Source organism: Dendropsophus ebraccatus, chromosome 2, assembly GCF_027789765.1.
Source record: "Dendropsophus ebraccatus isolate aDenEbr1 chromosome 2, aDenEbr1.pat, whole genome shotgun sequence".
Lineage (NCBI taxonomy): Eukaryota > Metazoa > Chordata > Amphibia > Anura > Hylidae > Dendropsophus > Dendropsophus ebraccatus.
This window is the reverse complement of record NC_091455.1, coordinates 50,003,828-50,017,879: the sequence shown is the minus strand read 5'-3', so window position 1 is coordinate 50,017,879 and position 14,052 is coordinate 50,003,828. Positions and strand designations below refer to the sequence as shown.

At 43.5% G+C, this 14,052-nt stretch overlaps 1 protein-coding gene across 1 annotated transcript; it reads left to right on the top strand.

The window, feature by feature from the left end:
• Positions 1-3,112: 3,112 nt before the first annotated feature.
• Positions 3,113-12,410, top strand: LACTB2 (lactamase beta 2). Its single transcript, XM_069959978.1, has 7 exons — positions 3,113-3,292; positions 4,955-5,118; positions 6,586-6,712; positions 7,722-7,900; positions 9,315-9,463; positions 11,477-11,558; positions 12,180-12,410. The coding sequence occupies exons 1-7, from the start codon at positions 3,168-3,170 to the stop codon at positions 12,221-12,223; spliced, it is 870 nt and encodes a 289-aa protein (XP_069816079.1). The 5' UTR covers positions 3,113-3,167; the 3' UTR covers positions 12,224-12,410.
• The last annotated feature ends 1,642 nt before the right edge of the window (positions 12,411-14,052 follow it).

Here is a 14,052-nt window from a genome sequence, read left to right as displayed (position 1 = left end):
TCTGTGGGTTTGGTCGGGGCTGGATGGTTTCACTATACAAGGTTACTGTAGTAACAAAGTATGTCAGAGGCTCCTCCTGGAAACTGGAAAGCCCATGGCTCAGGTGACCGAGGATCTCACTATGAAGAGTGTGGCCGCCTCTTGCAGTAATCTAATACTGTCCGGCCTCAAGCACGCTTGCTATTTCGACAATGATTTTGTGTAGAAATTTGCATGAAATCCACATCGCATAGATTTCAATGGGAAATTTTAAGAATCGACATGTCAGATTTTTTGCACTGAAGTCAAATGGACTTTGAAAATCCGCACCAAAAATTGTGAAAAGAAAAAAAACGGTCAAAAATGCATCAAAGCAAAATCCACATCTTAAAAGTCCTGTGCAGAGAGCTACGATATAGGCGCTCTACTGTCCCCCTGGTTGTGCAACACACAGCAATCCTCTAAGGCTGTATTCCCACGTTCCGTGATCCTGACGGATCACGGACGTGGAATGCATGTACTGGAGCCCCCCCCTGCGCCCGGACAGCATCTGTAATTAGATGCTGGGAGCGGGGGAGACTGTATTCATAAGCGCCGCGCTGTAGTAACAGCACCACGCGGCTGATTCAGTACAGCGCGGCGCTTATGAATAGAGTCTTATGAATAGGGGGCTCCAGTACATGCATTCCATGTCCGTGATCCGTCAGGATCACGGAACGTGGGAATGCAGCTTAAGGGTCCTATTACACTGAGCGATTTTTAACGATTAACGACTAACGATTAACAATCGCAAACGAGATTGTTTATCGTTAACCTGAAATCATTACACCATATTACACGGAACAATAATCGTTGGTTACGATCGTTACTATGATATTCCTTCTGATCCCAGAAAAACAATGTGCAATTACACTGAACGATTAGTGAAAAAATGCGCAACTTGAGCGAACGAATGTGGAAATACAGCGAACGATTAACAATAATTTTAGGTTCAGATCTAAATCAACGATCAACGACATGCGAACGATTTTTCGATCGCTGCCTGCAATTACACAGAACGATTAATCCCGTGTAATAGGGCCCTTATACAGTCAGCGATTCCCTGGATATCTAGTAGCCATTCCTGCTCGACTTTGGGGGGGACCATGTTATACCTGCAGGAATGGCATGGAAGTAGAAGGGAGCAAGGTGGACATCTGTCTGGATCAGTGGTCAGGACCAGACTTGCATCTGTAACATGGGCTCAAAAGTATTTTTCTTCCAGAAATTTTCCAGAATTACTACTAAGTCTCGGCTTTTTCCAGAAACAGGGCTCCATCTGTCCAGACAGTTTATGATAGAGCTGCACTGCCCGACAAAGGGGTGTCACACTCAGGAAACTCCAGCTATTGCAAAACTACAACTCCCATCATGCCTAGACAGCCAAAGCTTTAGCCCCTGCCCCATGGACAGGACTAGTGCCATTCCTGAATAAAGGTAAATCCTTGTTATTAATCCTGAACAAAGATTTCAAGGCAGTTAATCCCATACTGATCACCAATATGGCATGTATGGTGGTCACTATGGTTCCTTATTCCCACCTATATAAGACAGGAATAGGCTCAGTGCTCCCATGCCAGGTTTCATGGGAGATTAGGCAAAGCTCACGCTACCACTGTGCCTTCCCAGGTACAGATATAAGTGGGGACCCCATTTATTTCTATGGCCTAAACAGAGTCAGGTAGTAACTAAGGGGGAGAGTTATCAAACATGGTGTAACGTGAAACTGGCTCAGTTGCCCCTAGCAACCAATCAGATTCCACTTTTCTTTCCTCACAGACTCTTCTGGTAAATGAAAGGTGGAATCTGATTGGTTGCTAGGGGCAACTGAGCCAGTTTCACTTTACACCATGTTTGATAAATCTCCGCCATGTTTCAGCAATTTCTCGCACACATAAGTGTTTCCAATCGGATTCAAAGGAGCAGCAAACTACACTTTTGAGTAAAAATGTGCAGAAAATGACCTGAACATGGTTGTTATCCGGCTACTTTCAGCCATAGATGTAATTGGTGTCTGTGCCGGTCTGTACACCGCTATGTTGGCATCCGACAGGGTGCAGACATATATCCATACCTCAGAAGGTACAATGGTGGTGTGAATGACCCCCCAGCTGTTACATGACTGCCGCTCCTGCTCTACTAGGAGATAAGAAACCTTACATCTGCTTAACCCCTGAGCTGCTGTGGTCATATTGTGCAGCAGCATCTAAGTGGTTTCTGGGAATCTGTCTCTATACTGCTATGACAGAGGCACAGCTGGATCGATTTCCTGTTGGCGTATGCTGAGACCTATTTCACTGCACTACATTATATGAGTGATCAAGACATCGCATGTCATAGTCCACTAGTGAGACTAGTAAACAAAATTAAAGGGGTAGGTCACCAAAAAATATATATTTCAAATCAACTGGTCCCAGAAAGAGCCAGAGATTTGTAATTTACTTCTATTAAAAATTAGTTATTTGTATTAAAATATCCAGTCTTCCGGTACTTATCATCTGCTGTATGTCCTGCAGAAAGTGGTGTATTCTTTCCAGTTTGACACAATGCTCTCTGCTGCCGCCTCTGTCCAGATCAGTAGCAAATCCTCATAGAAAAACCTGCTCCTGTTCTCCAGACTGAAAGTAATAATAAGTGATAAGTACAGGAAGACTTGAGATTATTTAATAGAAGTAAATTACAAATCTCTGGCACTTTAAGGCACCAGTTGATTTTAAACACTTTTCTTTAACTATCCCTTTAATTCTTATACAAACATATAACTACAGTATATGTATTTGTTATTGTCAGGTCCAAACCTGATAAAATCATATGGAAACATTATATCAAAGCATATTCCCTATGGTGAAGACAAACACAAAACTAACCCAGAATTCCACAAATAAAATGTATTCTGCTTCAAAAAAAAATAAAAAACGTGATGATTCTATGTAACCAAAGAGTGCAGAGCCGAGCATAAGGCTATAATAATAATATATATGTTATAATACACAGAGCAATAAGGCAGCAGGACAAGCTACCGGGCCCCCCCGCCCGGTATACGGGCACAGCAGCACTCGCTTCTCCTGCGTCATATATCACGTGACATTACTCATCACGTGACGGGCAGACGTCAGAGGAACTTTGTATCTACCATATTGGAATCCAGGATGGCGCTGTCAATTCTGCCCCGGGTAGAGCAGTTGTCCTCCCGGGTGGTCCGTGTGCTGGGCTGTAACCCGGGGCCCATGACGTTACAGGGAACCAACACTTACCTGGTGGGCACCGGACAGAGGTAGGTAAGGCTCGGGGATAGCATAGCGCCTCTAGCGGCTGTCTTTGGTAGGACAGGCTCTTACCTGTGCAGCAGTCACCTAGGGCTCGGGGATAGCATGGCGCCTCTAGCGGCTGTCTTTGGTAGGACAGGCTCTTACCTGTGCAGCAGTCACCTCTGTCCTGAGTGATGGATGAGGAATGCTGGGACTTGTAGTGCTGTGGTGACTACTAAAGCTGTGAGCCTAACACCTAAGACATGTCTGACAGTTTGGTTGTCCCTAGTAACCATTCTGGTCCTTAGCTACAACCATAAGTATTGATGATGGTTAGTAGAGCCTACAGTGGTCAGCTCCACTACTTCTGAAATAAAGTGACAGCCTGGCCCGGCAGCAATTGATCGCACCTTCTGTAGGTCCTGCAAACAACCCCCCGATCCAGCTGATCTCCTTGCATCCTTGCACAGCCCCATATGTAAGACATCCCCAAGACATAGGACACAGACTCTTTATGTCTTTGGTAAACTAGATTTATTCGAGTACTCTCACAGTTAGGGTCCTTTCACACACAACCCCATAAGTGAGCGCTGCTCTGTGCCTTCATTAGGCCCGATAAATCACGCTGCTGGGCTGCACGAACGATCACTGTATTGTTTGTGCAGCCGTTTAGATGTATTGCTGTCAGTAATACATTTCTAGCAACGCTCTTCGACAATAATTGGCCCCTGTTAAAGGGCTTTTACACTGCAGATTGCGCTGCATTTTTGCACATGTGTTTAACGTACCTGTTTTATGGGGGGAAAAAACAAATGCAAAAAACAGATGCAATTGTGTGCCATCTGTTTGGATCCATTTTTCCATTGACTTCCATTATAAAAAGAAAAATGGATCTAAACAGATGGCACACAATTGCATCTGTTTTTTGCATTTGTTTTTTTAAAACACGGTTGACCACTTTTTTCTCTCTGTTTAAAGTAATTATTTAAAAAAGAATCAGTTAAATGGACTGCAAAAAACAGCATGAACCCAGTCTTAAAGGGGTTATTCAGGGAAAATCTTTTTCTTTCAAATCAACTGATGTCAAAAAAGTTATATGGATTTGTAACTTACTTCTATTAAAAAATCTCAAGTCTTCCCATGCTTATCAGCTGCTGTATGTCCTGCAGGAAATGTCGTTTTATTTTCAGTCTGACACAGTGCTCACTGCTGACACCTCTGGCCGAGACAGGAACTCTGTCTCGGTTGTCTATGAATTCCCATAGAAAACCTCTCCTACTCTGGACAGTTCCTGTCTCAGCCAGAGATGTCAGCAGAGAGCACCATGTCAGATTGAAAATAAAACAACACTTCGGACATACAGCAGCTAATAAGTATGGGAAGATTTGAGATTATTTTTACAGAAGTTAATTACAAATCTACGTAACTTTCTAACACCAGTTGATTTTAAAGAAAAAGCTTTTCGCTGGATAACCCCTTTAATGGTGACTGCCACAATACCACACTACATGCTTTCAACAAATTGGCAAGGAGAATGGCGGCTTACACAGGGGGATGGAGCCCACAGCGGGGGACAGGGTTGCCTTGTAATCTATATAGTGTGCATTTACTCTTATACTGAGATCTGTATTTTATCTTATTATTTCATATGAGCGTAATGTAAGAGTAAATGTTGTATATCCATACAGGAGGATACTGATAGACACTGGAGAGCCGGCAGTACCGGAATATATTACCAATCTGAAACAAGTTCTGAATGAATCCAACACTACAATCCAGGAAATCCTTGTCACCCACTGGCACCATGACCACTGCGGGGGCATTACTGATATATGCAGGGATATCCTCAATGGTAAGCTGATATTCCTCTAGCTTAGGTTAGCATTGATAAGAATGATACACTTATATGTTCTTTTTTGTGGATTTGTTGCAGATTTTCCCAATTAACTTTAATGGGGAAATCAGATTCTGCAGTTTATGAACTTAGCCATGCAGCATTCTCACCATAAGCCCATAGCTGTTTTATGGATAACTATTGACCCACTCTTGTATTCCTTCTTTTTCTTGTTGAAGCAAATCTGTCGGCTCTACATCATGTCAGTCAAGCAATACTCGCCCCCTTCCTGTAGCATCCCTCCGTACATGGCTTCTACCACTGAGCCCTGTACATCATTCAGTGATGATAGGGAGGGAGAAGTAAAGCATGCTGCAGCCTGGCACTGCCTCTTTGACACTAGAGCTCTGAGCATGATGTAGAGCAGACAGATCCATCAATCTTTATTCACACATACCAGGTTCACCGTGCATTTCTTGCTGCGACTTTCACAGCAAATTCACTGTGATACTCAATACCATTATAGCCTATGGCCCTGCATTCTCGCAGCGGATTTTCATTCCACTGTGAGAATTTAGTGAAGGCCTTGTTTAACTATTTAAAGGGGTAGTACAGCGTTTAAAAATTATTCATTAAATAACACACATTACAAAGTTATACAACTTTGTAATGTGTGTTATGTAAGTGAATGGCCCCCTTCCCCGTGTTCCCCCCCCCCCCCCATCCCTGGAAGTGTGGTGCAGTATACTCACCAGATTACTGTTGACCTGGCCGCCATCTTGGGTCGAACAACGTCATCTTTGAGAGGCCGGCCGGACCGCTCCAGCCATTCCTCATGCCGGCCTCCCACTGCCACGTCATCAGATGCTCAGCCGCGATTGAACCTGCTGATAGCCGCCTAATGCATATGGGGCGCCAAGGAGTAAGGCATGTCTCTTACCTTCCTCTTTGGCGCTGTTCCTGTGCTGTTAGTAGTTGAATCCTCGGTCGGGAACACCAGTTGGGAGCACTTTGCACCAATGCGGTCCGCCCACCGATTATCATTACAAGGAGCAGGCCGGCTTGACGCGATGGGGGCAGGGTGCTCCTAACGGGGCTCCAGGCCATTGATTCAACTACTAACTGCACTGGAAAGGTGCAGAGTAGGAAGGTAAGAGGCATACTGTACCTTCCTCCTCTGCACCCTGTGCGCATTAGGGGGCTATCAGCAGGTACGATTCATCTAACCTGCTGATAGTTCCCCTTAAATATTAACATGTTTATGATAATTTTCTAAAAAATGTCATAAAGGGTGCAACCTGGCTCAAAAAAAACCCTAATTTATCTACATTCATGCTCTCCTAACCAAGACAAGTTTCAACCATAAGTGTTCACTGACCCCAAGCAGGGAACTGTCCAGGATTGATATACATAGTATACAATTCATAAGCTTTATTTACAATTCCGAATAGTTTCAGTATTAATGGATTATCTCCATTGTGATAGGTTCAGACTTCAGTATCAGCAAACTTCCCCGCAACCCATATAAAGATGAGGTCATCGGGACAGGAGAGCAAAAGTACACGTATCTTAAAGATGGCGATATGATAACAACAGAGGGAGCTACCCTGAAGTAAGTACAATGACTGCTCATAAAGCTGAACTGCTGGGAATAAGAAGTCTGGAGGCATGGAAGTGTTGAGTGAAAAGACACTAGTGTGAATACCTGCTAGGTGTTTCACTACTCAAAAGAGAACTTGGCAATGACAGTCAAGAACTTTCTGACCTGTCATAGTGAGCCGAGACCCACACCAGTCACTTAAACCTTAGGCCCTTTACACGTGCACATTGGGCAAATGAGTATTCCTAATAACTGGCCCGTGTAATGCTGCGTTTACACAGAACGATTATCGTTCGAATTTGCATGATAACGATCGAATTCAAACGATAATCGTACGTGTAAACACCCACCACTGGCTCGATCTGATTCTACTTTGCACAGTAAACACATTATCTAAATTTCTATTTTTCTGTCTATCGATTCATCTACATAGATATATCAGAGAAAGTAAGAGATGAAACAACAGTTTCTTTATTCCCCTATACTGCTCAGGAGACTCTGTTGTTTCCCCACCTTTGGCCAGATGATCACTGTGTGATGTCAGTGGTGGGCTGGTTACAGATGGGGTGTTACAACTTGCCTGGCAACTGAAGAGACAGACATCATGTGACTTCTGTCTCAGAAGGGAGGGGGAGGACAGAGGAGTGGAGACAGAGTGGATCAGAAAGTGAGGATTTTTAGCAGCTTCAGGGTAGATGTCATGTAATAGAAGCCTATTGCAAACAAGCTTAGATTATGGGTGGGGATTGAACAGGGTTAAATCTTTCTTACATTGAGTTCACCTTTAAGATCTCAAATTGAATGCATATGTGGAAACCTGGCCTTAAGCAAGAAGGTGTGTGTGTAATATAGTTCCTGTTACAATGTTCCTTATAGGAAAGGAAATGTGAAAAGAGTAGCACTACCCTTCTGTTTTGGAAGAGCAAGTAGTCCTGGTAGCTTGATCATCACTAACAGAGTTAGTTATTCATCACTAACAGAGACAGACAGACTGATGCGTATGTGTCTGTGTTGTGTTCAGGGTTCTGTTCACACCTGGACATACAGACGATCACATGGCTCTGGTTCTATTGGAAGAAGATGCCATCTTCTCGGGGGACTGCATACTTGGAGAAGGAACCGCTGTGTTCGAGGAGCTGTACGACTACATGATGTCTTTAGAAAAGCTACTTGATGTAAAAGCTGACAAAATATACCCAGGTTAGTCTAATAGTACTTTCTTCCTCATCAGTCTTTTCCCCCTTCTCACAATCCTGTAACTGTATCAGCACTTGTTTGGCCAACATTTCTTCTTCCAAGCATCCTATACACATAAATAGATCAGCTTCTCGTATGGCACAGTGTTCCATTATCAAAGCAACAAATAGCAATACGTCCTTCACCCAACATCTGTCATTGGTGGTGAGTTAAGACGACTCTCTACACACGTGACTTTCCTCTGTGTGACTTAAAGGGGTACTCTGGAGACAAATAAAATGTTTGATTGTTTTTTGGCTAATACATTGCTTTGATAAGGTTAAATTACTTTGTAATATAACTTTATTAAAATGTATAGTTTTTTCTTTACATAGCTACTTTGGTTGAGTGGCAGCAGTAAGGCACAGTCCCTTCTGTTGCCACTAATGTTTGTGTCAGGAACTGTAAGTCCTAGATCCCCTGCTCTAATCAAACAATACTGCACAGAGAGCTATACAGAGCAGGGTTCCATTACCTTCCACTTTTTTTCCAAGTCTCTGGAGTGCCCCTTTAACTGATTGCAGCAGGAGCCTCCCCTCTCATTAGATCACTGCCAATCACTAGACAAAAAAGGAACAGATTGGCAGGAAATTATTCCCTGACGCACCGTGGGAGCAAGGTTATCCCCTGTATACCTCTATCTGTCATTTCCTTTTTAGTGCACCTTACAGAGATTTCTAGGGTTTATTATAATCTCGGCCTCCTACACAGTATCGGACTGGCCCACTAGAGCACCAGAGGATCCTCTGGTGGGCCCCCAACTTTAAAACCTGCACTAATACTGACTGACATGTTGTTTCTCGCTGGTTCTTCATTGGTGGGCCTCCAGGATCATTTCCTCTGGTGGGCCTCAGATACCCCAGTCCGACACTGCTTCTACATACTCTACACACTCCGTTACCACAAGTCAGACTGTGCCAGAGTTGAAGCCTTATAATATATAACTTTGTACAAACTGTAAGTGAAAGATTTGCAGACAGTCTGATCTCTGACCGCTGAAATGTCAGGGTAGATTTCTATCATCCATTCTTACTAAGTCTGGGGGTCCGTTCTCAGTCAGGAGGAAGTTATATCCTATTTGAGTCATTACTTTCCATTCCCTTCCCAGGTCCCCTGCTCTGGCCATTATTTCTTGTTCTGTTCCTTCAAAGATGAAGCAGAATATAGGAACAGAGATAATAAACACTTTGTATTAATAATAATAATAAAGCACCCTTGATTCCACAGCGCTGTTCAAGGAATAGAGGGTGACTTACAGAACAAGATCTAAACACAGATGCTATTAGTAATACAGTTTTTCAGTTACCTTTTGTTAGGTTTCTTTATTCCAGTAATATTTGTTACACGTCAGACATTTATCCTTATGATTATATTTCAGGGCACGGTCCTGTTGTTCAGGGTGCAAGAGCCAAAATTCAGGAGTATATTTTGCATAGACAAGCTCGAGAACAGCAAATTCTTCAAGCTTTGCAAGAGAATTCTGGGAAATTTCTGACTGCCATGGAACTTGTTAAAATAGTGTACAAGGTAGGTGAGCACGAGATCTCTGCTGCGTCCTGAAGCTTCTGACCTGGAAAGGGGTAACAGTGCCCTCCGTCATTGTTGGCTTTTCTATGGTTCCTAGGTCACTTACCCTACAAGGTCTCCGTCTAGTGCTCCTTAGGGGCCCAGAGGGCTCACATAATGGCTTTTTCCCCATGATTTTGTTAAAGACAGAGCAAGGCGCTATATTCCAGTGACTAAAACCTATTCCTTGTCCACAGGATAGGGGCTAAGTGTCTGATCACAGATTCTCCAACCTCTGGGAGCTCCCACAATGCCCTGAACAGGAATCAGACTCTCCCCTTGCTGAATGGAGCAGTATAGTACAGTGCTCCACCATCTGCATCAGCTCCATAAGAAATGAATTGTGTGCGTGCTGATCAGTCGCTTCAATCATCCAGAGGTCTCCATGTTGAAAGCATTGTAGGGGTCCTGTAGAATGGACCCTCCCTGTGATCAGACAGTTATCCTCTCTCCTATAGACAGGAGATATGTTTTTAGTTGCTGGATTTGGGTTATTCCATTATACAAAAAGTAATTTGGATTGGAAGTATGCAGTACGAAGAAAGAATGAAAGATCATGAAATCTTTTCAGAAATTTGTCCATTAATGGAGAAGTCCGGTGGATTATAAAATTAATTAATTACAAGTACAGACTTACCTCTCTCTGTGCCCGCGATCAGCGCGAGATCGGCCATGGGACCTCCGATGGAGATGACATGTTACGACCCGGCTGATGAACTGGCCGCTCAGCTAGCCATTGACTGGGGCGGAACGCTCCTCCAGTAACTGATTGGCTGAGAGGCCAGTCCACCACCCGGGACAGGCCTTTTCCCCTGAGTGGTGATGTCATCACAACTCAGGGGAAAATGCCTCCTGGCGGGGGTCCCACAGCTGGTTCCGCCACTCACCACGGACACGGAGAGAGATATGTTAGTACTTGTAATCAGTTTCCCCCCTGCCGGCTGTTGGATTTTATAATCTGCCGGACTTATCCTTTAATCACACCACATATTATCCCAAAATGTGATGTTTATAGCCTTTTTGCTTAGGGTAACTACCTGTAGCTATGCCTGCTACCAGCGCTAAGAATGTGAACTGTTAGGTCTATAAAACAGTAGAGGATGGGAACTAGGAACTCATTTAAGAGGTTCAGCTGGACGGGAGATCAATCCATACAACCTGCAGCTGCAACTACTTGTAGGGGGAATTAGCATACCTACAATCTACGACACTCAGGCCTCATTCACACATCCAGTGTTTCTTTCTATGTATATTATGTCCGCTATTCTTGTCCCCAATCCGCTAAAAAAAAAATCACTATTGTGCATTCACAATCAGTATTTTTTTGCAGATATGCTGAAAACCACATGTGCTACTGTAATTATGCTTCCAGCTTGTGGTTGCTTAGAGACCCAACCTTCCAACCAGTGACGAAATGCAAATCCGCTTTTTTTCTGAACGCAAAAGCGTTACCATCCACAAAAAAATAGCATCTCCCATAGACTTATATTGGCGAATCTGTAGAAAAATCTAGGTCCGTACTTTTTTTTTTTTTTTGGCAGATCATATTGTGTACTCGCGAACTAAGGATCGTGTGAATAGCTCAATAGAAATCAATGGGCACAATTGCCCATCCGTGTACTACAGTACTTAGTATTACAGCCACTAGGGGGTGCAAGTGGCAGATAACTATAGTGACTCATGTATGGTCAGAAGAATTTACTGCTGGTTGTATTGGATCATCTTTAATAAGGGTCCATGTAATTTGTCCATATTTTGTTAACCATTAGAGATAAGCGTGTTTTGAGCATGCTTGAGTATGATTGCTCGGCATTTGAATACCAGTCAGCCATAAGCTGTATCCATGTTTCAAATGGTTGGCTTGCTCAAGTTGAGCTAGTCTCTATTAACCATGACAATTTTACCTGTGATATGCATGTAGGCTCTGTATTAACTGCATATGACCTCTCATTCTTCTTCATTCTGTTCCTATAGGATACTCCAGAGCATTTGCACACAGCTGCAGAATTCAACCTAACCCATCACTTACACAAACTAAAGAAGGAAGGAAAAATAAGTAAGTTTTACAAGTGTTCTAACATCTGAAAATGAAAGCTTTCCATATATTTAGGATAGCTATTATCCCTCCGCCCAAAGTGCTTATGGCTATATCTTCTGCACTTCCTGCTGAGGAGGCGAGAGTAAGCTGCTGCCAGACACAGCTTATATAAAAGCAACATGCCCGACTGTTATTTCTGCCATCAGGGGAGAGCCGGGACGCCACTATACACCGTTGAGCTCTTTTTTTTTTTTTGTTTACTGCAGTAGTTTTTTCCTATGTTTTACCTCGTTCTGTAGTATGCTATCTACGCGGTGCTGCCCTCACCAGTGGGAACCAGTATGTAGCTTATGTAAGCAGCAGTAAATCTCCCAGTGACTACTATCTATAGCAAAGGTGTTCTATTATTTCAGAATTATATTTTTTGTTCTTTTTGCAACCCTCCTGACACAGGTGAGACAAGCTGTCCTGCTGCCCAAGGTGGCTGTTACCACAATGCTCTGCCATTGCTGTTTATCTTCAGTTTTGCCTATAAGAAATGTTTAATTTTCAGTCATAAAGTTTGGTGCTATTCGCTGTTATTTCATGGCAATCTGAATACCCAGGAGATTTACTTGTGTATATCCATTTTTATTGCAGTACAAGAACAGTCACCAAGTGTCAGGTGGAAAAGTCAATTATAAAGAAGCAGCAAAGGAGCCTTACAGAGTGCATCACTGGAATGGACAAACCCTGAATATCTTAACTTTCACTAACTTTTTCTTTTTTTTTTTTTTTAATGATGTGATTTAGCTGATTGTACTTAGCAAAAAAAATTGAGTTATTATAAAGCCTTAATATATTTTTTAATAAAGTAAGTACATAGTAAAATCGTAGGAGTTATTTAAAATTGGTTGTCTCTGTTGTACCCTCTCCAAAGAGTGGTCATACAAAACTTCCACCGGAATTAAAGGGGTTATCCGGGGCTACAAAAACATGGCCACTTTCTTCCAGACACAGCAGCTCTCTTGTCTCAAGTTTGGGTGCAGGTTTTGCAATTCAGTTCCATTGAAGTGAGTGGCGCTTAATTGCAAACCACATCTGAACTGGTCATCTTGTCTCTGGAAGAAAGTGGCCATGTTTGTCTAACACTGGATAACAAATCACCAATATACACTTATTATGGGAAATGCACTTAAGGTGCTTTTTTCCCTGCACTTACTACTGCATCAAGGCTTCACTTCCTGGATAACATGGTGATGCCACTTCCTGGATAACATGGTGACGGCACTTCCTGGATAACATGGTGACGGCACTTCCTGGATAACATGGTGATGCCACTTCCTGGATAACATGGTGATGTCACGACCCGTTTACCAAAGCTGTGTGGGTTGTGGCTGCTGGAGAGGATGATGGCAGAGGGACACTGAGGGACACAGGGTCCTGGAGGGACACTGAGCATCCCTCTACCATCATCCTCTCCAGAAGCCACAGCCCCCACAGCTCTGGGAGTCGGGTCGTGACATCACCATGTTTTTCAGGAAGTGAAGCCTTGATGCAGTAGGAAGTGCAGGGAAAAAAGCACCTTAAGTGCATTTCCCATAATAAGTGTATATTGGTGATTTGTATAACTTGTGGAAGGGGGGTGGGGGGGCATTACAATACTTTAATAAAAATTTTCACTGGACTTCTCCTTTAGGTATAGGGCACCTTTGCTCTCTGCTGAAAGAATTGATGTGCCAGTTCTTTCAGCGTAGAGTGAGGGCGCAGTACAATACTTTAATAAAAATTTTCGGCCGGACTTCTCCTTTTAACATTGAGATACTGCGGCAGGCGGCAGGGGTTCCGCTCGGGATTTCCACCTATTTTCCTCAGTGTGCACACACCCTAGAGAGGACCTGTAGTCAACCAAAAAAACCCCAAAAAAAGCATAGTTACTACGAGGGCTGTGGAGTCGGTAGGCTGCAACTCCGACTCCTGAATTTTATCAGGACCGACTCCGACTACTGCTCCTTCACAAATGGCCAGTCAGATACCAGGGGAGTTATTTATCACACTGGCTCAGCAGCTTCTCCCTAATGTCTTACATGATCCTGGGGCCACTTCTGAGGGAATGAGGAAAGATATAAAGCAGATTCTGCTGTGTGTGCAGTGGATGCAGCCAGTCTCCAGCCTCTATGTCCTGAACTACTCAGAAGTAGACTAGATGGAGCAGGTGGTCTTTTCCTGCTGACAATCTTCTATGTTTATAACTAAATATTCACCATATACACAGAAACACTGCTAACAATGCCAGATACTTGTAATATAGATGTCAGCCATAGTGATATAGAGGGGTTACTGTGGGTGTGGGGGAACGCCATAGCGCACACACACACACACCCTGCTGCAGCCATAGCATACACACACACACAGCCTGCGGCAGCCACAGCACACACACACAGCTGCAGCCATAGCACACAGAGTCCTACACACACGCACAGCCTGCTGCAGCCATAGCATGCATACACACACACTCACAGCTGCAGCCATA